Below are 24292 nucleotides of genomic sequence, written 5' to 3'. Positions count from 1 at the left end.
AAGCTTCCTAGTTGAAGTATCACACCTAAATTGTCAATTGTTTTCTTTTTCTGCCCAAATGATGATGATGATATTTCAGGTAGGAAAATGGAATAACCGACAGTCGAAGTGTGTTTTGATGAATAGTTGGTGATAGTTCAGTTAGGAAACTCGAAAAATTGGGATACTTTAGTTGTCTCTTTGACCATTAACTTAAAAGGACTATTTTTTCTTGAAAAAAATCCGGTCTTTGATTGTTTTTTGGTAATTTTGAGATATACCTAGATAGCTGGGTACTAATTTTAAAGTGGGGTTGACTGTAATTGGAGTTTGAAGTTGACCAAGTTCTTCGGATTCAACATTTTTTTGTATATTTTCGTGGTAATTAAATTTGCCATGTTCTTGATTTTTGTGAATTTTAGCTTGTTTTTGTTGTTGAATTTGTAGGTTTGGTTCATTATCAAAAGTATTCCAATTTTTCTTGTTTCATACATGAACTATAGGTTTGTGAGTTTCCTAGTTGTATTATCACCTAGTGCTATTTATAAGAAGCACCTTAACTATCATTTTTTTTCTTTTCCTACATGGCGGTATTTCAGGTAGGATAATAGAACAACGGATAGTTGAGGTGTGTTTTAATAATTAGTAGGTGATAGTTTAGGTAGGAAACCTCACACATTTGAAAGTTCAAGTACGAAAGTCGGAAAACCTGGATGCTTGGTTATGTTTTTGACCATCAAGTCGAGTTATCTAGTGGTGTTTGACATTTTTATTGAGCCTTGTCTGGTTTGAAGTGTGGTACTTTTGGTCTATTTGGTTACTTTGACAATTTCATGTGTTTCATTTTTGTCAGTCGGAAAGTGATTACAACTGATTCATGATCCGTATGGGTATATGTGCATGGCAGAATGATTTGAGGAATTTTTGAAGTCGTACAATTGAGCCATGGGTAGCGGTGAGATGGATAAATCCTCAAAAGAGGCGAAGGAAGCAAAAGAGTCGAAGACTCCCAATTCACAGGTAACAGTTGTTGGTGCAAAGAGAGAATGTTGTGTTATATAGGTAGCTTGTAAATGTGATTGACGCCTGTGGAAGACTAGGGTTGAGACATATAATCAACTTCCACATACTTTTGGCGCTGGCTTGGTGTTCAGTTACGGAGATTTTGTATCAACAACAAAAACCGCTATTCCCCTGAACAAGTATTTTTGGAAGCTAAAAAAAGTATCATTTCCCTTAAAGCACCGTTGAGAAAAATACACTTAGAAGCACTTTTAAAAAGCTTGGCCAAACGATAATTGCTGAAAGTACTTTTCAAATTTATTGGCCAAACACAAAATGCTTCTCATGGAAGTACGCTTTTGAAAAGCACTTTTTTAAATTAGCTGATTTTAGAAGCTTGGTTGAACAGGCTATTAGTCATACTGCCAACTAATGTGTTTTGCTTCTTGACACTATCTAGGAGCAGACTTCTACTCCTACCGCTGGCCCAGTCAATCCAGATTGGTCTGGCTTTCAGGTTAGTTTTCGCTGTAGCATAGTTTCCGTTTTGTCTCGTTTATTGACATTTCCTTGTTAGTAATCAAAGGACGTCGATGATGCAGGCATATTCTCCTATGCCTCCACATGGGTTTATGACATCAAGTCCTCAAGCACCACACCCCTATATGTGGGGAGTCCAGGTATGCAAGTTTCACATATGCTGTTGCTCTGATTCATGCGATATTTTGAATTTCCTTAAAAAATTAGATCTGCTAGCTTAATGTAAGTCTAATTTGATCGTGATTTCGTATTGAAAAAGTGCGTAACAAAAGATATCAGTCAGTTACTTGGTTCTCGTAGTGCTGTCTAAGATATAATTTTTGATACTTAAGAGTTTGAGCTATAGCAAGATCTTGAAAGATGTTTGTCTTTAACAAGCATATCTATTTATTAGTGCAAGTACTTAGGTCTATTTGATAACCCTGCTTCAACCACTGCAATTCATACCGTGCAGTGAAGTTGTCAGTAGGTTCTTTTGATAATGCGCTTCTTGATTCAGTTATATACCCCCTGATTCTCTAGATTTAAATAAGAAAGAGATGATTATATTTCAGTCTTTCAGTGATTAGTTTGTAACGACTGCGGCTCTATGACGATGACATGGTAATATATTGTTGGGATTTCATCTTGCCTCTTAGTGATAAGAGTAATGAGTAATTTGATTTTAGTACCATTCTTATTTATGGGCCTGGATACCATTCTTTTGTAGTAGCATGCTCCAAATGAACTTTTGTCCGTTCCAAGGTTTTCCTTGACCATCTTTGTTCTTAGCTAAGTTGCCAATGACTTGTCCCGATCCTAAATTATCAAGAAAACAAGGGGGCTTGGTATAGTCTGGCTCAAATGGTTCCTCGTGTAGTCTCTAATGTTTCTGAAATATTAATATGGTTAACCAACAGAAGATGGCAAATTTGTTCCAGACTGCAATATTGCGTATTGCAGGATTACTAAGAACAGAAGCCGTTAAGGTTTTTATTTCAAGTCCTCGTTGAAGTTTCTCAGTTTTCCTTCTGAAATCTAGATGAAGAAGTTGATCATATTTCTGTACGATGATTATGCTGATTTATTTTTAACTTCATCTCCATGGTTTGTCAGAGTGTGCAGACGGTTCTGATGAATCTTCAAGCACATGGATAATAGTGCCAAAATATAGTATTTCCGTTATAGGAATTTTTTTTTGATCAGCAATTTTTGTTGTTGTTTATATTTCCTTGGTCTAATTTTTGGTTCTATTTTTACTTGCGATTACTCTACTTTTACAAGTTGTTATCATCTTTCTTTAACGATTTCTGTTGGCTGATTTTTTCAGCAATTTATGCCAACCTATGGTACTCCACCACATCCATACGTTGCAATGTATCCCCATGGTGGTATATATGCTCATCCATCTATGCCTCCGGTATAATCTCGTTGCACGAGTCCACTGTCTTACTCTATGCCTCTCAATTTTGATTTTGCTAACTGGAAAAGGATAATTTCCAAATTGATCAGGGATCTTACCCTTTCAGTCCTTTTGCAATGCCTTCTCCAAATGGCGTTGCTGAAGCTTCAGTGAGTACCTATGCTAAATGTGTTAAAACAACGTTGTCCATATAATCGATGCTTTAAGTTTCCTGTTCTTATAGTACTACTTCCATTTTTTCTTGTGCAGGTTAGCAACCCTGGTAATGTCGAAGTGAACGGTAAGTCATCTGAGGGAAAAGAAAAGTTGCCGATTAAGAGATCTAGGGGAAGCTTGGGTAGTTTGAATATGATCACCGGGAAGAATAATGGACCTGGTAAGACATCTGGAGCATCTGCAAATGGCGTCCATTCTAAAAGGTATGGTGCTATCTCAACTGAATGTTTCACGTGATCATAAAGAAAGAGGGTTAGAGGAAGAACGGATATGCTTCATGGAACAAAAGATTTGCACCATTTTTCTCGCGTTCAGTGACCCTCCAGACGTATCTTAAACATTCTACATATGCTTGTTCTGTATAGTTGTGGCATGAAAGAGGATAAAATTAGAGAGACCTTTATCTAAAGTTTCCGTTAGCCTTGCTCAATAATTGACCGGCGACTGTGATGTTAACCAACAACATGCATAATATTTAAGTCTCAAAATATTGAAATCATTACTAGTATTAGCCAAAGATTGGTTATTAAGGGTGTTCTCGGTATGGAGGAAAATATTTTTTGGAAAATGTGTTTTTATTCCCATGTTTGGTTGGACAACATTTTTCTTTAGGAAAACAAGCTCCTTAAAAATGTGGAAAATGACTTGACTAATGGAAGTAGGGAAACCAAGTTCTACTTGACATGGTACCTGATACCTGTTGCTAGTGGAAGGTGGCAGGTATCCCGTGAAATTAGTCGAGGTGCGTGCAAGCTGGTCCGGGCACCACAGTTTTCAAAAAAAAAAAAAAAGAGTTCTACAAGTGGCATTCCACATTGATTATGTCCTCCCCACACCCTCAAAGTTAACACAACTTATCTTCACCGCACCCCCTGAAGCCCCACCCCCGCCACTCCGCACCCCCGCCACACCACCCCCACATCTATATTATTTGACTAGATTATATGCAAATACTTTTACTTGCGTACCGAACACAAGAAAATAAGTAACAACTAACAAGTCACTTACTTTCCTCGAATATATTTTCTAAGAAAACGTTTTCCATAGGAAACGTTTTCCTTCGTACCGAACACACCAATGGGCACTTACGATGCCAATTGCCTTATTGTTTTTTCTGCTCAATCTGTATGAGCTCATCTTCTTGTCCGAGACTTTTATAAATTGAATAATGAAAACCAAGCCAAATGAGAAGGTTTTGTGTGGCCAACTCATCGTGCATTTCTCGTTGAGTGGATTCTAGTCCTTTGCTGACTTCAACTTTGCAAGTGATGCTCCATTTTTTCTAGTTTAGCTACTGTTAGCACTTCCTGAGTGCCTTAAGATTTGTCTTAAGATACTCAGCTTTGTAAACAAGTTGTTAGTAAGAATATGGTTCTGATTGGTTGGTAGTTGGTTAGATTTTTCTCCTACAACAAATCATAACAAACATTAGTCCATACAATACAATCAAGCTCATCAAAAGTACACTAGAACAAGCATAGCGTAGGCTAGCTCAACAACAAATCGTAATAAACATTAGTCCATACAATGCAATCAAGCTCATCAAAAGTATACTAGAACAAGCATAGCGTAGGCTAGGCGAACTAGTTTTCTTGTCTAAAAAATTAATTAAATATGACTGGTGATGCTTCACTAGTATTTGATGACACGGTTTGGCAGCTAGCTTGTATGAGTACGTTTTTTGACGTCCTAGCTTAAGATAGATCGGCAAAACATAGAAGAGATGCTGAGTTTGAAAGTAAGCAGGCCTTACACTCTTGTGATGTGTTTCAAAGCCGTGGAGGTCTAGGCCCAGATCAGACAATATCACTAATATCACTAGTGGGTTGGGTCTTTACATTTTTCTGGTACATGCTATTTTGGTAATTTTTAAAATCTTTTTTGAGATGATTTTATATGTTATTTCACAAAGGCTGTGCAAAAACCGTTAATACAGACGAGGAAACTGACGAAGTGCCATCCTACACAACAATAACAAAACGAGTTCATCTTAATCTTCTCAATTGGACGACGACTATCCTTGTCTTCAAAGCATCTCAAACTCTTTTCTTTCTGAACAGTTTGCCAATATCTTTTAAGCTTTTATCTGTTAGGTTGAGTACGCAAAAATTTTACAGTATCAGATAGATTGAAGATATTTGTTGTTAATAATTATATTTTCTATTCGCATGAGAATGCATTTCTGCTTAAATACGATCTGTATCAGTTCACGAGGTTAAGACCTTTGCCAATGTTGGACTTGCAGTGCCGAGAGTGGAAGTGAAGGGTCAAGCGAAGGAAGTGATGCTCATTCTCAAAATGTGGGTATTGTATGATGTGATTTCGTTTATTTATTTCCTGTTTATGGAAAGTATAATATTTAGAAAAATATCTTTCCATCTTAAGAAATATTTATCACTTGAGAAATAACCGCTTTTCCCTTATTTCTTTGTGGTGCACCCACGATGTTACTTTCTGTATAGATGATTGGGTGGCTTTCGTAGAAAATCATGTATTTGTGTAAGATTTTCTATTTTTTTTGGTATACTTCTTGTATAAGGGCTATTTATAACGCCCTTTTGTCAATAATATTGTTACTTCAGCAAAAGAAAAGGAGATTGGCTTCAGGCTTGTGTGTGCTATTATACAAATTTCAATGAAGTCATAGTTATCTGACTCTGTGTGTATATATACTGGTCTCTTTGTCACATGACTCGCACGTATAGCCCTAAAACTATTATAAGTAGGTGTTTGGCCATGAAAACTAAATTTTTTTGGAGTTGGAGTTGGCCATGAAAATAAATTGACGTTGAGAAGTTGAAGTGAAAAAAGTGAAAACAAATTTCACTTGTTTTCACTTTTCCCAATACAATTCCAAATTGTATTTGGAATTCTGAAACGCTACAATTTCACTAAACAATAACAACAACAACATACCCAATGTATTCCCATAAAGTGGGATCTGGGGTGGGTACGCAGTCCATACCACTAAATTTAGATCTAAGAAGAATAAACTTCTAACATAATACATATATTTTCTTTTGATAGCCGTGGTGTCCGGTCCAGCTTTCGCTCACCTCGACTAAATCCACGGGGTACCTGCCACCTCCCATCGGCAACAAATATCAAATAACTCTATCCACCAATGCTAGAACAAAGCAGAACATAATTTAAAAAAATAAAAAATTTATTTAACTTGCAAATAAATATGCCTCTCTACCTCACCGTCTTCAGACCCCACTTTGTGGGAATATACTGAGTATATTGTTGTTGTAACTTGCGAATAAATATCACAAGTACAAAAGTTGATAGTTTTGGTTAGATATATTTTCAAGTTACTATATTAAAATTGGTAATAAGGCAAAAACTTGATAACAATAGCCAATAAGTATCTAGCTTACTAAATAAATTCCTCTTACCAAAGCCAAAACACAATGGGCATTTGATTTTTTTTTTTTCCAAGGCATTAAGTTATTGTTGAGCTACAACAACTTTAATCCCACAAAGTAGGGTATGGGTAGGGTAGAGTGTACGCGGACGATACCCCTACATTAGAGGTAGAGAGGCTGTATTCGATACCATACCCCTACCTCTGAGGTAGAGAGGCTGTATTCGATAGACCGACTCAAGAAAAAATAACAGATAGTAATGGATACAAAAATCAACAGATAGTAAAAGAACAATACTTTAACAAAATAATACAATAGTTGAAGTACAAGAAACGATAGATAGTAACAGAAATCGAAGGACAAGAAACTACAGAAATAATTCTACGATACTAGTATGGGCGATCAATACACTCCTACTTACTAACAATCCAGCCTAATACGTTTTCTCCCAATCTCTACCTAGTTCATGTACTCGGTAAGTTAATACTGCGTCATGTCTTATCTAATCACCTCTCCCAATACTTCTTCGGTCTACCTTTCCTGAAACCATCCATAGTGAACATCTCACACCTTTGCACCGGGGCATCCGTGCATTACCTCATCACACGCCCGAACCATCTCAATCTCGTTTCCCGCGTTTTGTCCTTTACCGAAGTCACTCCCACCTTGTCTTAGAATGTACTCGGTAAGTTAATACTGCGTCATGTCCTATCTAATCATCTCTCCCAATACTTCTTCGGTCTACCTTTCCTGAAACCATTCATAGTGAACATCTCACACCTTTGCACTGGGGCATCCGTGCATTACCTTATCACACGCCCGAACCATCTCAATCTCGCTTCCCACGTCTTGTCCTCTACCAAAGTCACTCCCACCTTGTCTTAGATATCTTCATTTCTAAGGCTATTTCTCGTAGTATGCCACACGTCCATCGTAACATCCTCATTTCAGTCACTTTCATTTTTTGACCGTGGGAGTTATTGTTCAACTAGAGGGAAAAAAGATAGAAGTAAATGCATTTCTCAATCACCGAAAGAAAAGATAGGAGTAAATGCATTACCATGTTTTGTAGGATAATTGTGGAAGGAATCTAATTTCATTAGCAAAATTGAAATTTAATGCAATGCATAAGAGATGTCGTAAAGGGAAAAAGATTCAAATAAACACACATGTGATATGACGGATGTTAATAATGACTTGTTGTTTTGGTTGAAAACAACAAAGGCTTCCATGCATATATTGCTAGTTGGAGATAAGTTTCCTCTACAAAATTATAGAAGACGAAACAAACTGATGGATATATCATAAAGTATATGACAATATATGGTATAAGCACTTCCCACATCTTGTCCTCTACCAAAGTCACTCCCACCTTGTTTCAGATATCTTCATTTCTAAGCCTATCTCTTCTAGTATGCCACACATCCATCACAACATCCTCATTTCAACCACTTTCATCTTTTGGCTGTGAGAGTTATTGTTCAACTGGGGGTAAAAGATAGAAGTAAATGCATCTCTCAATCACCGGGAAAAAAAGATAGGAGTAAATGCATCACCACGTTTTGTAGTACAATTGTGGAAGGAATCTAATTTCGTTAGGAAAATTGAAATTTAATGAAATGCATAATAGATGTCGTAAAGGAAAAAAAGATTCAAATAAACACACGTGATGTGACGTATGTAAACAATGACTTGTTGTTTTGGTTGAAAAACAACAAAGGCTTCCCGTGCATAGCTTGCTAGTTGGAGATAAGTTTCCTCTACAAAAATGTGGAAGACGAAACAAACTGATGGAGATACCATAAAGTGTATGATAATATATAGTATAAGCGCTTCCCGCATCTTGTCCTCTTCCAGAGTCACTCCCACCTTATTTCAGATAAGCCTATCTGTTCTAGTATACCACATATCCATCACAACATTCTCATTTCAGCCACTTTCATCATTTGATCGTGAGAGTTATTGTTCAACTATAGGGAAAAAAGATAGAAGTAAATGTATCTCTCAATCACCGAACGAAAAGATTGGAGTAAATGCATCACCACGTTTTGTAGGATAATTGTGGAAGGAATCTAATTTCATTAGCAAAATTGAAATTTAATGCAATGCATAAGAGATGTTGTCTATCGGAAACAGCCTCTATACTTCTTCGAAGGTAGCGATATGGACTGCGTACATCTTACCCTCTCCAGACCCTACTTTGGGGGATACACTGGGTTTGTCGTTGTTGTTGTTGTTGCATAAAAGATGTCGTAAAGGGAAAAAAGATTAAAATAAACACACGTGATGTGGCGTATGTTAATAATGACTTGTTGTTTTGGTTGAAAAACAACAAAGGCTTCCCATGCATATCTTGCTAGTTGGAGATAAGTTTCCTCTACAAAAATGTAGAAGACGAAACAAACTGATGGATATATCATAAGTATATGACAATATATGGTATAAGCATTTCCCGCATCTTGTCCTCTACCAAAGTCACTCCCACCTTGTTTCAGATATCTTCATTTCTAAGCCTATCTCTTCTAGTATGCCACACATCCATCACAACTTCTGCCACTTTCATCTTTTGACCGTGAGAGTTATCGTTCAACTAGAGGGAAAAACGATAGAAGTAAATGCATCTCTCAATCACCGAAAAAAAAGATAGGAGTAAATGCGTCACCACGTTTTGTATCACAATTGTGGAAGGAATCTAATTTCGTTAGGAAAATTGAAATTTAATGAAATGCATAATAGATGCCGTAAAGGAAAAAAAGATATAAATAAACACACATGTGATGTGACGGATGTAAATAATGACTTCTTGTTTTGGTTGAAAACAACAAAGACTTCCCCATGCATATATAGCCAGTTGGAGATAAGTTTCCTCTACAAAAATGTAGAAGATGAAACAAACTGTTAGAGACATCATAAAATTTATGACAAAATGCGGTATAAGCACAGCCCAAATAGATGTCCAAGAGCATAAAGCCTATATACATGATATAGCCATGACTCAAATCAATATCCAAGAGCACAATTTAATTAACTATAAACTAAATTTTAAACTATAAACGAATTAACTATGCTTACCTTCTCAAAGTTGGAATCATAATAGATTTATCTAGATGAAGATCAAAGTACCAGCCCATTAATTAGAGTGAAATATATCTTAAATAGGGGCGTACACTCTACCCTCCCCAGACCTCACTTGTGGGATTTCACTGGATATGTTCTTGTTGTCGTTTCTTTATCTACCCGATCTTTGTTGTTAGAAAATTTTGAAACTATATTTAAACTTTGAAAACACACTAAAGAAGACCAAACTCACAACCAACCCCTATCATTTCTCCCCAAAATCTCAACCATAGTCCGAGAACGCCTAAGTTTATAGTTGAGCGCTTAAAGCACACTTAAGCCCTGAATCGAGGCTCAAAATGTGTGTGAGCGCTTCGCCTCGCTTAATGCGCAGTTTAATGTCATCATCAAGGTTTTAAGGCATACTTTTCCTTGCCAATGAGCCTCTTCTAAAGAGGCAATATCAAACAATTGATATTTCACTTTATTGTATTTTTTGGAGGGAGGTGATTAGGCATGACATGGAGTAGTTACAGCTTACGGAGGACATGATCTTGATAGGAAGGTGTGAACGACACGGATTAGGGTGGAGGGTTTGTGGGTAGGAATACCTCCGTAATAGTAGGAAAAAGTGCTTTGTTTGTATCTGTACATGTAGTTGCTTGTAGTCTTGTTTGTGGTGTTTTGGTCTATGATTTTTGTATGGCTAGTTTATAGTATTACTTTGTGCGTGTCTTGTTTCCTTTATTATCTAGCGGTGTAATATCTCTTTTTGTTGTTTGCTTTTATGTTTTTTGTTTGCGATAATGTTATCTATCCTAAGCCGGGAGTCTATTGAAAACAACCTCTCTACTTCATATGAGGTAGTCGTATGGACTGCGTATGCTTTACCCCTCCCAGACCCCACTTTGTGGGAATATACTGGGTATGTTGTTGTTGTTGTTGTTCTTTCTTCACATATTTTTCATACATGCTTATAATTTTTAGTGACTTAACATAAATATATTTGTATTTTTTCTCCCTTTGCGCCTTTTTCATGAAATTCCACGCTTTGTTTGCGCTAAAAGCATGAACAATAGCTTTCTATTTGATACTAAATCCAATTGTTTGTCGTCTTGATTTTGTTAGGAGTCACCGATGAACTCTGGAGGCAGGCAAGATTCAGGTCTGGTGATATGAATTTTCTTTGAATATCTGGTAACTATTTTGGCGATGAATATAGTTGACGGAAAAGTTCTGTGATGTCTTTGCTACAGCTGACACATCTCAAAATGGCAATGCTGCACATGGTTCCCAGAATGGAGGAACTGCTGCTACTCATTCGACGATTAACCAAACTATGGCTATCGTTTCAGCTCCTGGGGCTGGAGGTATTACTGGACCCGCAACCAACTTGAATATCGGTATGGATTACTGGGGTGCTGCCACTTCATCGCCTATTCCTGCAATGCATGGAAGGGTACCTGTTTCAGTTGCTGGGGGGTTGGTTACTGCTGGATCACGAGATAGCGTCCAATCACAGATGTGGATTCAGGTATCCTTTTTACGTTTCCATTTGTTAAGAAATTTCTATTCATTATTGTAATATAGCACTTTGTGAATCTGATTCTGTACATTGAATTGGGAAAACAAGTATTTTGTAGGTGGATTGACGTATGTAAATATTCTCTCTGATGTATATCCAAATAAAACACACTTGGTGCTCGTTGCCCATGGATATTTTTCACTTTTTCTGGAACATTAAAACGGAGAACTGAACGTTGTTATCATTAATGGGTTAATGTTAATGCAGCTATATTTGCCTGGGTTGTTTTACGTTAGGAAACAAAGTTGATAGAGAAAGACAGGGGCCAAGATTTCCATGAATTCGATTACGTATTTTGCTTCCGTCATCATGTGTTGAACAAAAGCAAAAAGTCTTGGTATTAAAAAATTTCCCGTTTCTACCAAAGATCCCAACATCGCAATTCCATCTTTTATCTAAATTGCGGAAATATGTTTCTAATGAGGTGTAGCCTTTGCTTTTCACACAGCGCTGAGCACCTACCGGTCTTGTATGTTTTGAAAGGGACTGCACGTATTGGCATATCACCTGATTTTTCTGAAGTCATTTCTGTCGAACTAATGTTCAGTTTTTCTTCCTTCTCAAATGAGGATATTATCTCCTTTAACTTAATGTTCAGATAGGAACATAGGAAGGTTTGGAAGACGCGAATTAGGTTAGAGGGTTAGCAGCAGATAGGTGTGCTCTGGTGTAGCCTTGCTACTAGGCGTAGGGCTTTGCACGTAGGTTGGAGTCTCTAGTTGGGAGTGTTGGGTCAGGTGGGTGCTTGCGGTTTGATAGTGTATAATACTACTTTGTGGGTGCCTTATTTCCGTTATTTCATTTTGTTTCATGTTTTATTACGACTTTACTATCTTTTTGTCCTGAGTCGGGGGTCTATCGGAAACAGTCTCTCTACTTCTTCGGAGGTGGTGTATGGACTACGTACATTTTACCCTCCGCAGACCCCCACTAGGTGGGAATACACTGGGTATGTTGTCGTTGTTGTTGTCTCTAAATGTATCAATGCATTGTCACTGATGATCTCTTCTTTTCAATCGAGTTCAGGATGAAAGGGAGCTTAAGAGGCAGAAAAGAAAGCAGTCCAACAGGGAATCTGCTCGTCGATCTAGGTTAAGAAAGCAGGTATAAATTATCCTTCAGTGATTTCCTTTGACAAATTTGATCAACCCTGACTCCACTCCGTCTTCGGGATCCAGGCAGAGTGTGATGAACTTGCGCAGCGTGCTGAAGTTTTGAAGGAAGAAAACGCTGCTCTTAGAGCTGAAGTGAATCGTATCAGGAGTGACTACGAGCATCTTCTTGCTCAGAATGCATCTCTTAAGGTATTTCTCTCTACCCTTCTTCAGTTCACTAAAATCGATCAAAAATATAAGTTGAGAACAGTACATAGTTAAGTATGAAAGATCCAAGTATAAATGTTCTTCGGTGCATAGTAGTAGTCGTAGCAAATCTATCAATAATAGCATGATTCAGAAACTCAAGGATGAAAGGTCAAAGGATAAATGTCCTTAGCTGCAGTACCGATGAACTGTATTGTAATGTTTGCTTGGTGTGTATTAGAGTTCTAAAGTACATTCGTCAAAGAATTATTCTATAAACGTTATGTGTCTACCACTCTCTAATAAAATCATATGATGCGCCTGATAAAAAGGGATAATTTTAGACGCCTCTCTCCAGGTTTGACGTCATAATACTAACGATCTTTGTAGTTTACAATATTACATTTACCTCCGTGATTTTGATTTCCTTATAACAATTCTTCTATGCTATTTATAATTAATGTGAAAAAATTGTGAGTCGACTAACTAGTCCTTTTCAATATACCTTCTTGTTTAATTAATTTTGTATACATCTTTTTTGTTTCTTAAAGTTCCTTTACAGTAAAAATGAGAAGGAAATGGTAGAAAATTGATTGAAAATGATCCTCAAATGACTCTAGAAAGGTTTCTCTTTTTTCCGACTTCTCTTGTTTCTGTCATGTTCTTATAAAATTGCATCACATCACAACTTTTATAGAAGATCATGATAATTTATAAAATGTTAGGACGGTGATGAGCTTAAATGGAGCGACTTGGCCAGTGAAGATTCATTTATCCAGACGCCAACTTGTTTGGGATTGAGATGTAGTTGTTATAGGGTTCTTTTTTTAATGCTACGAGTGACTCGGATTTGATTTTGCAGGAGAGACTTGGGGAAGTTCCAGGGGAAGAAGTTCCGAGAACTGGTCAAGATGACCATCATTCTTCACAAACCGAGTCTCATCAGGGTGATCAATGATGTTCTAGCTGTGCATTAATGTGGATCGATGATTAGGAGTTTAACCTAACATACTTTGTAATAGAAAGAGTTTAATTTCCATATTGAGGTACGTAGTTTATAAGTCGCGAAAAGCTCACCTTTTAGTATCAGGATCTGTATTATGCCTGACGCTGTCCATCATTTCTCTGTCGAGTCAATCTTTTGTGGTAGATAAACCTTGATGATATGTAGAGAATGTGATCGTCGTATTAGTTTGTTTCCAGCAGGGAGGTGTTCCTAATTTTTCTCGAACTTGTATTTACCAAATGTTGTCGATGAGTTTGCCGCACTGAAAAACTTTGAGTACCTTATCCAATCGATGATCCGAGGGGTTCTGGCTTTGGTTACAAGAAGTGGGCTTCTTTGCTCGCTTGCAGTGTTGTTGTAGGATTGAGTAAGGTGACGAAGGTGAAGAAAGTTTCTTTGCTATGCTCCATAGATGGCTGTACGATTAATGTGGATTTTGGTTGTATTTGAATTCATCTTCGCGTTAGGTACAACGATATTAACAAGTATTGATACAATCTATTTAGTGATTATGATGATATGAAATGAGTTCAAATGAAGAAGTGCAGGTTCATATGGTCGATCCCAAATTATTTGTTTTGGGATTGAGGCTAGTTGTTGCTGCTGATGTATTTCAAACCTTTTTAAAGTATGTTTCTTTGCTTTTATGTTTTTCGTTTGTTTTACTGTTATCTGTCCTGAGTCGGGGTTTATCGGAAACAACCTCTCTACTTCATCTGGTATGGACTACGTAAACTTTACCTCCCCCGCCCCCTCTAGACACCACTTTTTGGGAATACATTGGGTATATTGCTGTTTTATTATGTTTCAATTCCCCCCTCCATTGGAATATTTTTTCTGCATTTTTATTTCCTTGTTTGTATTATATCTTCAAAGTTGTCTCTATGTTTTACTCGAGTTGGGGGGGTTTGTCGAAAACATCATCTCTACTTTCATAGGGTATTGGTAAGAGGTTTGCATGCACACCACCCTCCACATGCCTCACTGGGGGGATTTGTCGAAAACATCATCTCTACTTTCATAGGGTATTGGTAAGAGGTTTGCATGCACACCACCCTCCTCATGCATCACTTGTGGGATTACATGTGGTGTTTGTTTGTTACTGACATAAAGCTGTAATTGTAGTAGTTAGAGATTTTTTTGGCGACTTCAGTCGGGAGGGATAAAAGAGAGATGCTTTTTATCAGTCAAATGATAGATATCTCCCCCTGCTCTCACGGTTTGCAAACAATCCCGACAAAAGAGAGATGCTTTTTATCAGTCAAATGATAGATATCTCCCCTGCTCTCACGGTTTGCAAACAATCCCTCTACTTTCACAAGGTAGGCATTGGTAAGAGGTTCGCACACACACCACCCTCCACAAGCCTCACTCGTGGGATCACATGTGGCGTTTGTTTGTTTGTTTGTTGTTGACATAAAACAGTAATAGTAGAGCATAGAGATTTGAGGATTTAAAAAAACTCAACCAGCAATTCCAGTAAATTAGAAGCGCCTCAGAGTGATTTTGGACTCAAACAATAGACTAAAACGGCAGAAACTACAAAAATTGTACCTCTAAAAGAGAAGTAAAAGAATAATTTGAATTGATTGTGTAATTAGACTAATTGAGTAAACAAAATTTCATACTCGATTTCATAGATTACATACATAATTACGTGGAAAATCACCGTATTCAGATGAAAGTCATGTACGCCTTGGAGGGAGATCTTTCATAGTAAAGTTTTTAAGGGAACTGAAATGAACCTCCAATTTCAGTGTTACCTGCAGGGGGGTTAATAGCAACCCAAAGTAGGGAAATTGTAATGGCAATGAGTCCGGACCACACGAACACAATGGTTGGTGTTCTTCCGCGTCTCCCCATGAGTCCTTTCGCGAAAGGATAGAGGTGAGCCAACACCCAAAAGCTGAAGAAAACGCCACCTAGCAACCGGCTCCATTGTGGTATCGTGCTGTATATAGTCCTGCTGAAGCCAACTGCTATCGCGACTAAGTTAACCATCATGATTGTTATAGGTGGAATCATCAACGATGTCCATTTGATGACGTAGAGATCAGCAAACTCATCGTCATTGTCATCACCGGAAGATTTTGTTGTCAGAGTGAATGAAATCTCAATCCCAGCAACAACTTTTAGCAGACCTTGAAGTACAGCAGCAAGATGTGCACTTGTGCCTCCTATTAACCAAAACTGTTCATTCCGCCACCATTCTTCTAAGTTGATGCCAGACCATTTGATCTCGAGCAGAGCGAGCATACAGAGAGTTAAACTGATGACAAGAAGGTACACGAGAAATGTGACATTAAGGCTCTGCACGATGAATTGGCCGGAGAAAAGTGAGAGTGCAGGGAGGAAACAGTAGACAATGAGGAATATTGAAGTGAAAGGGTAAATGCCAACGTTGAGGTAAGCAATGCGTTGTAGAATCTTCATCTTTGGACTTGCTAGAAAGGCGTTGTTGCGCGAGAAGAAGATCTCAACGGAACCAGTAGCCCATCGTAGGACTTGATGAAGCCTATCAGTAAGATTGATTGGTGCAGTGCCGCGAAATGCATCTCTTTTTGTCACACAGTATATCGATTTCCAACCTCTATTGTGCATCCGGTATCCTGTTACCACATCTTCAGTAACTGATCCGTAGATCCATCCAACACGATTGCCCCATTCAGTTTTGTCTTCGTACCAACACGATATGACACTGACAGCTTCAGCAACAGTGGAAGCATCAAGAAGTTCTCTTGGAATAGTTAGTGCACCGGGTGGTCGGCCATGTTTTACAGCAGGGTGATCAGCGAGCGGTCTACCTTGGAACTCGGCTACTGGGATTGAATCTATGAGGACACTAGAGTTGCCGAATCTTTTAGGAAACAAAGCGAGATCCATTTCTTCATCATCAATGTCTCCCATTCTAAGTCCCCTCGTTTCATCAGCAACAATGGACTTACTCTTGCCCCGCCCAAAGCAACAACTGCAGCAACCAGGGTGGCGATCCTTTGCTCGTGGAGGGTCAAACCCGTAAAGAGCAGTTCTGCGGAAGAGGCAACCAGTGCCTACATAAACTGGACCTTGAAGTCCGTCCAGTGCACGCATGTTCACATCAAAGAAAACAGTATTGTGATTTGCATAACGATCAGAAGGATCAATACCCTCAAACCGCTGAGGAAACTGGACATAACAAATGCGATCTCCACCCCGGTCCATCATAAAACACATGCCTTCCCTTATTGCCTCCGAGTTGTAGATGTAGTGATCGCAGTCGAGGTTTAGAATAAAAGCGCCATTGGACATGATGGCTGACGCCCGGACCAATGCATTCATAGCTCCAGCCTTCTTGTTGTGATCATAGCCAGGACGCTTCTCGCGAGAAACATATACAAGCATAGGGAGACGAATATCAACTTCTGTAAAATCAACCATACTTCCATCAGCTGTCGCGCCATGCAAGACTTCGTCACTTGGAGGTTTTAACATCACCTATAGTTCATATGAAACCAAAATGTAAAAGCAATCTAATAATTGTGGGCAAAGACATGAAAGGGCAGCCCGGTGCACTAAGCTCCCGCTATGCACAGGGTCCGGAGAAGGGTCCCACCACAAGGGTGTGTATTGTACGCAACCTTGCCTTGCATTTCTGCTAGAGGCTGTTTCCAAGACTTGAACCCGTGATCTCCTGGTCACATTACAACAACTTTACCAGTTACTCCAAGGCTCCCCTTCAAGACATGGAAGAAAAAAAAAAACTGACAACCCGCCAAAAGATCTTTACCCGTGCTGAGGGCAGCCCCCCAGCACTAAAGTTCCCGCTGTGCAGGGTCCAGGGAAGGGCCGGACCATAAGGGTCTATTGTACTCAGCCTTACCCTGCATTTCTGCAAAAGGCTATTTACACAGCTTGAAGCCGTGACCTCCTAGTCACACGGCAACAACTTTACCAGTTACCCCAACGCTCTCCTTCATCTTTACCTGTGTTGTTAAACATGAATAATCAATACCTGTATGATTCCGGCATGATCACCCCGAGAGTGCTCAGGAGCAGCTACCATCCAAGTTCCAGGCCAGTAAGTTCCATCTGCCATCCAAGTGGCCTTAGTTATCTTGATAGGTTCCAAAGGTTCATCTCCACCTCTCTCTCTTTGAAGCTTCAAAGCCTTTATTTCCTCACGGGCGTTGTAGGCATCAGAACGCCTGCGAATAGAATCAGGAAGACCATTGATTCGAACCTTAAATTCATCATACTCACGCTTCACACGCCTACGATCCTTGACAAAATCTTGGCGTACTTTGTTCTTGTAAGGATCTTTCTTCAAGCTGAAGTAACTCTCCGGGTTCCTCGGTTCAATAACATGTTTACGACAGAACGGGACCCAAATGTTGGCAAAACTTGCAGCTTCTGCCATTGCTTCAAATGTCAAAAGAGCACCTCCATCATCAGATACATAGCAAGAAAGTTTTTCGACAGGGTACTCGGCAGCAAGAATAGATAGTATTGTGTTTGCTGTAACGAGTGGCGGCTCTTTCTCTGGATCAGCTGTCGAAACAAATACATCCATTCCTGGAAGATCAGATTTTCCGGTAGGATTGGTTGAGGTCGGAGTTTCAAACTTTTCTTTTAAGACAGAAAGATCGGTAGCACGATTGACTGGACATAACTTTGGAAGCTGATCAAGCAGCCATGAAATTGCAAACCAAATCTCACAGATTATGGACATATACCACAGCCATATAGCATCATTATTTGGATGGCTGACCCTCCATTGAAGAAATAATCCAAGTACAACGACACGAATTAAGATCAAAAGCCTGTAAAATGAAAGATATGTCACGTCAGCTTCTTCGTCTGTTTACTTCTTTATATTTTGAATTTTGTTAGTGAGAATTCAGACTCCACTACTGCACGCTAAGCCTTAAGAAACTAAATTTACAGCGCGCTAAAAATGGCTTAGACGGGTAATGGCAGTAGATGGTGCTATCAAATTTGGGATTACGAAAAACACATCAAACAGAAGTTGCCAAGCTAAATGATATATCCCCTACAAGGTATAGTATATAGGGTGTTTGTTATAGAGAGGTTTAGAAGACAAAACATAGTTGTTGAAAACTACTTGGAACAGGAAAATTACCGGTATGGGCTGAGAACTGCAGCAGGTATGTTCAGCTTACGCGTAAGTGGCCTCCAAGGCTTGTTGAAAAGTTCAGAATGCTCACCGATATTATCATCTTCATCGTTTCCAAATACTTCATCCTTTGGCCATATAGCATTCCCATATCCATAAGTCCCTTTCGTCTCAAATAACCACCTATTATGATCAAAATCCCCAGTTTGACTCCTCATCAACCCTGTTTCGTTCCTTATTATGGCCGACTTATTAGCTGATCGCATCACTGACAACCTCCTTTCACTTTTCGACATCCCAACATTTGAAGTCAATGACAAAGGTTGTCTAGAGGGATCGACAGCATTCTCAGCCAAATCAGTGTTCTTGTAAGTCTCTTTACAACCGGGACAAATCCCATCTCCGGTTTTGACAGCATCAATATAACAATCGCGACAGATTTTGAAGTCACATTCACAAGGAAGGATATCTTCACCCCTCCCATCACTCATGACTTTTCCATCGCAACCTTGTACAGCACAAGATGAACCTTTAGTACCAACCATCTGAGGATGGTTGGCTTCCGAGTCAATCACCTTATCCATCAAATGTGCACGAGTAGCACTGTTATATCCACCGCTAAACAAGGAATTCGACACATACTGCTCTTCAACCCTCTGCGAAATGGTAGGATCAAAAGGTTGATTATCAGGTGTAGGAGGCATATGCACCGTGTAGTTTGCAAACTCTATACCGCTTATCTCACTATCCAAGGAGTCCCTAGACAAGTTCACATAGCGACCGGATGAAGTCCTCCTTGCAAAGGTCACGCCCGGAGGCTTACCTTTTTGTGAGTCTGAAGGTTTGAAGGATCTTCCATCCATTTCGCCACAAAAATTAAGCAGCAAAATCTCTCCAGAACCTGAAACTGCACAAAGCCAATGAAGCAAACAGAAAATTTTAGCTAGCTGTAAGTATACACAATTAACAACACATCTGAACATCTGAAAGACTCATGTTAGGGGTAAGGCTGTGTACACGCCACCGAGTATGTCGTTGCAGAACAGTGAAAAAGGTCAGCCTGGTGCACTAAAGCTCCCTGCTATGCGCAGGGTCCGGGGAAAGACCCCACCACAAGGGTGTATTGTATGCAGCCTTACCTTGCATTTCTGCCAGAGGTTGTTTCTAATACTTGAACCTGTGACCTCTGGTCACATGACAACAACTTTACCAGTTCCTGGTCACATGTGAACAGTGACAACAACAAAATTATGACAGTGAAAAATGTTGGCAGACACGTGTCGGATCCTCCAAAGATGCAGTACAACTTTTGGAGGCTCAGACACCCATCCGTCCATATTTTTGAAGAGTCCGAGCAGCATAGATATAAAACACAAAATAAAAAGTACATAATCACACATAGGAAAAGTACCTAAAGCCTTGATGAGTTACACAACAAGAACAAAGGATCAAGATTTCTTTTCCTACACCATATTCAAATGCTTACTTCCAATACAAATCAATTGATATACATTTCAACTATATTTTGATATACTAAGTGGAGAGATATATGACCTCCACTCCTTGTCCAAAAACTATATAAATAATTCCAACAAAATCTTATACTATACTTACAATAATACTAAATAATCTACCAACCAAAAGGTGTGTAAAGAAACATTCAAAGCAAATGACAGACAGCAACAACAAACAAACAGAGGCGGAGCCAGAATTTTCACTTAGTGGGTTCAGACGTAAATATACATACTAGTCGAGGGGGTTCAACATCTGCTATATATATATATATACATAAAAATATTTTTGACCATATAAAAATAGTATAATTTTCCGACGAAATTCAATGTGGTTCCGCCACTGACAACAATTACCACAAGCAGATTTTAAGGAGGATAATACGTAGGCAGGCCTTACCTCATACGTTAAAGAGATATTGAGACCGTTTTCAATAAACAATGCAAATGCTAATTAAAAATTCAAGATTCTCAACAACATGCATACATGTACACAAACATCACAAATTACAACTTTAAAAAAAAAAAAAGAAATCATGGGTCCCATTAAAAAATGTTACAACTAGACTAATTCTATAATTATTATCCAATAAAATTAACTGTTCTTAATTAAATAATTAGGAATCTAAAATATTACAAAACACCCTTCAACCATTTTCCTCTCTTTCTTTTTCTATTTCAATGTTTCTTCTCAAGTCTCAAATATTGAAAAAGATTATAAAGTCTTTTTTAGACTTGGTATTATCAGTTAAAAAAAAAAAAAAAAAGGGTTAATTGTCAAGCAGTTACCAACCTCAAAAAAATAAATGAGAAAGATTCAACTTTTGACATGGTACTCATTCCAAAATAATTATCACGTTTCGAGTATCGAGAGTAAATTTGACTAAAAAGCTAAACTAAATTATAAATTAACTCAATTTTTCAAAATAAAATTTGGATAATATTCAATATATATATATATGAAAAGTATTGTAACTTGCAATTTTTTTCATATCAATATGATGAAAAAATACATCTCAAAATACTAATCATCCTTCATACTGCTCGACTCTCAAAAAGAAACTATGACAAGTAAAAAGGAACGGAAAAAGTATATATATAAAGTGATTATTAGCAATTACCAACCTTATTACAACAACATACGCAATATAATATCACAATTTAAAGACTAAATTTTTTGACACCTTCAAATATAGTAGTACCATATAGCAGCTGGCTATATGTATGATATCAAAAAAAAATAAAAAAATATTATCAAAAGTATTCAAAGGTTTCAAGAACTCTTATATATATATATGGAAAATAACTGTGAATAAATGAGTCTCCTTTTTATGACATGAAGAGAACACGTTTTCCTATTTTGGTTGCTTAACAATTTCAATAAATCAAATTGATGATTATATAAAGTGAAGTTTTGCATGATAATTTAACTGAAGAAATCAAATTATATTTTATTATATATTTTAAGTAATAATCAAAATAAACATGAAAATTATGGTACTCTAAGTAACGATACGGTGTTACTTGTCTGATATGCTAAAAATAATTGTTAGATTTTATTTATCCAGTTTAGTAAAAAAAACAAGACGTAATTTAGCACTTTTCACGTCTATTTTACCATTGTTATTAACTAAGTCATTACATTTTTGTAACACATTAAATTTATGATATTTAAAAGGTGATATAATAAATATTACCATTTTATTTATTGCTTTTTAGGAAATGCATCAAGTCAGTTTTTGACAAATAAACATGGACGAAAGTGGTAGAAAATGAAGATTTGATAGAAATGTTCTTTTTAACATTAAGTATAAAGTTATTATTACTATTAAGAGTTTACTAAGGAATTTAATGGCTATTAAAGATGTTCATATGAAGCTTTTACTTTCTTGACATTTCTGATTCACTGTTTTGTATTTTTAGTAAGTTATTTAATATTCGACATATATATTGAATCGTATCCATAATATGTGCAGAAAAAGAAATGATCATTCTTTTTGAAACGAACAGAATAAATCAAAAATAAAATAAAGACAAAAAAAATAAGATTTAAGATGAAACATAATTAAAAATAAAAATCGAAAACTAGATTACGTTTACAAGTTCAACATGCGGTCAATAACATAACAATATCCACAAAACCATCTATAGAATTACAACGGACTGTATTAATCATCTTTATTCTTATCTAATTTTGTATATTTGTATTTCTACATATTTCTAGTTACTTATTTTTTGTATACATAACGTAGTTAAATTTAAATCCAATTTTAAAGTATTTGAAAGTGTAAAAAAGAATATATTGTTAGCGTATAAAAATAAATTAGATTAGTGATTTGTGTGTCTTAAAAGATGATGCATCAGCATCAAGCTTATCTGAATTCAGTCTTTTAATGTAAGATATAAATTTATATGTGAAAATTTATTAAATTTTCAATAAATATAAAATTTGAACCAATAATTTTAAAAGTGAATCTTAACAATTTGAATTCATGAAAATTTCAAATTTTGAATTTATATTTGTAAGTAAAATATATATAGTTATGGCAAAAGCTCAAACTCATGTATAATTCATGAATATAACAATTGTATTAATTTTAGGGTCAATATATGCACACATTTATAATCCATAAATGTTACTCCCTCCGTCCTAAATTTCCTAATTTGATGTCCCATTTTATTTGTCTTTTTTCATTAATCAAGACAAGACAAATTTTTTTCTATGTTTTACCCTTTGCATTAATTATTTTTTTCTTCTAATTAAATTCTAAACATCATTTAATAGGGTTATTACGGTAAACTAGACATATTATTAATTATTTTTCTTAATCAATGTGTCATTTCAATTTGAAACGACTAATTTGAGACGGAGGGAGTATCAACAAATTAATGTCAAAGTCCCACACGCTAAAACCAAACATTCCCTTTACTTGTTCCATTAATTTGGTCATGAAAACTACATGTATGGCACGGTTCATTCCAACTTTCCTCGGCGAAAACTATAAATATTATTTATATATGGTTAATTTTACTTTTTTTTTTTTTTTTACGTATATTCAGTAGTGGAGTCAGGATTTTTGTTAAGAGAGTTCAGAAGTAAATATACGAACTAATTAAAGGGAGATCAATATCTACTGTATATATATAAAAAATAATTTTAACTATGTATAAATAGTATAATTTTTCGCCGAAGGGGTTTCAGATGAACCGCCTCGGCCAAGTGTAGACCCGCCTCTGTGTATAATTTTGTATATTTACTTTTTTCGATTTTAATCCTCCGTAGTAAAAATTCTAGCTCCCCCACTACCTCCTCCCCACCACCTCCTCAGCGTTAAAGTCCCACATCGGGAAAAAAATTGGCTAATTGGTCTTCTTACATGAATTTGAATAATCTTTTTCACCCCGAAACAGATGTAGATCATTGTCGATAAGTTCAAGAAAATTCAATAACTTTTGTTCAATGTAATTGTGAATTCAGTTACTACTCTATTATATATTGACTTCAAATCGATATTAACACCTATAAACTTCAAATCATGATCTGTCCTTGTTTGCTCCCGAGAATATGTGCTTGAATATATGCGAAAAAGAATCGGAAAATATTTTTTTTTTATTTTTAGGTCAATTAAATATGATTTTGACTATTATTTTCAAGTATGACTAAGTGATCCAACTCACATTAAGCTTAGTCCTCCTAACATGTTATAATATGGTAAATGACATTGATAGTATAGACAAAATCCTACGCTGTTAATTTTAATAACTATCCATTAAACTTAAATCTAAGAGGCAAAAATATAATTAACAAATTAAAATGCTAAATTTGTAGCAACAAAGCTCTTGTAGCTCAGTTGGTTAGAGCACCCGTTTAGTAAGCGGGAGGTCTTGAGTTCGACTCTCAACAAGAGCAAATTTTAATACAATGGAAGTGTATTGGTCTTTCGTTCCGTCATATTCCTAATAACTTATCCAAATTTTAATACAATGGAAGTGTATTGGTCTTTCGTTCCGTCATATTCCTAATAACTTATCCAATTACAACGTATTAACCGCTAATGCACCTCATCAAATCTGAGGGTAGTATTTTATCATGGTGTCGGATCCTAAGGTTTTATGGATTCCTTCTTTGTTACCGGGGTCGACCCCTAAGCCATAATGTCTCAAAACGAGGAGCGTTCAGCCACTTGACTCCTTCTTTGTTACCGGGGTCGA

At 37.0% G+C, this 24292-nt stretch overlaps 2 protein-coding genes and 1 non-coding gene across 7 annotated transcripts in view; 2 read left to right on the top strand and 1 right to left on the bottom strand.

Annotated features, from left to right (window-relative positions):
* LOC107850501 (bZIP transcription factor 16) overlaps positions 1–13652 on the top strand; it is an 18209-nt gene extending 4557 nt beyond the window's left edge. Inside the window, exons 2-13 of one of the 4 annotated variants that reach the window (XM_016695098.2) lie at positions 887–999; positions 1442–1498; positions 1584–1661; positions 2831–2920; positions 3013–3072; positions 3173–3342; positions 5385–5439; positions 10693–10729; positions 10821–11098; positions 12176–12253; positions 12328–12453; positions 13313–13652. In XM_016695098.2, the coding sequence (XP_016550584.1) occupies positions 925–999; positions 1442–1498; positions 1584–1661; positions 2831–2920; positions 3013–3072; positions 3173–3342; positions 5385–5439; positions 10693–10729; positions 10821–11098; positions 12176–12253; positions 12328–12453; positions 13313–13408 (1200 nt within the window). In that variant the 5' untranslated portion in view covers positions 887–924 and the 3' untranslated portion in view covers positions 13409–13652. Of the gene's footprint in view, positions 1–832; positions 1000–1441; positions 1499–1583; positions 1662–2830; positions 2921–3012; positions 3073–3172; positions 3343–5384; positions 5440–10692; positions 10730–10820; positions 11099–12175; positions 12254–12327; positions 12454–13312 lie in introns of all 4 variants that reach the window. The other 3 variants (XM_016695092.2, XM_047401624.1, XM_047401628.1) reach the window with 3 other exon arrangements.
* Positions 13653–14206: 554 nt separating this feature from the next.
* LOC107850493 (cellulose synthase-like protein D2) lies at positions 14207–20968 on the bottom strand. 2 transcript variants are annotated; one of them, XM_016695068.2, is made up of 4 exons: positions 19981–20968; positions 18576–19476; positions 17448–18255; positions 14207–16930 (listed from the first exon to the last, which is right to left on the bottom strand). In XM_016695068.2, exons 2-4 carry the CDS (start codon positions 19430–19432, stop codon positions 15182–15184), a joined length of 3414 nt encoding a protein of 1137 aa, XP_016550554.2. In that variant the 5' UTR covers positions 19433–19476; positions 19981–20968; the 3' UTR covers positions 14207–15181. The 2 variants fall into 2 exon arrangements, with proteins under 2 accessions (XP_016550554.2, XP_047257569.1); XM_047401613.1 differs by lacking the exon at positions 19981–20968 and having other exon boundaries at positions 18576–19664.
* A 2948-nt stretch (positions 20969–23916) lies between these two features.
* TRNAT-AGU lies at positions 23917–23990 on the top strand. Its single transcript has one exon. It is a non-coding gene; the product is annotated as a tRNA-Thr (tRNA).
* Positions 23991–24292: the final 302 nt, after the last annotated feature.

The sequence above is a fragment of the Capsicum annuum genome, chromosome 1 (assembly GCF_002878395.1).
Source record: "Capsicum annuum cultivar UCD-10X-F1 chromosome 1, UCD10Xv1.1, whole genome shotgun sequence".
NCBI classification, from domain to species: Eukaryota; Viridiplantae; Streptophyta; class Magnoliopsida; order Solanales; family Solanaceae; genus Capsicum; species Capsicum annuum.
This window is presented reverse-complemented; position numbering and strand designations above follow the sequence as displayed.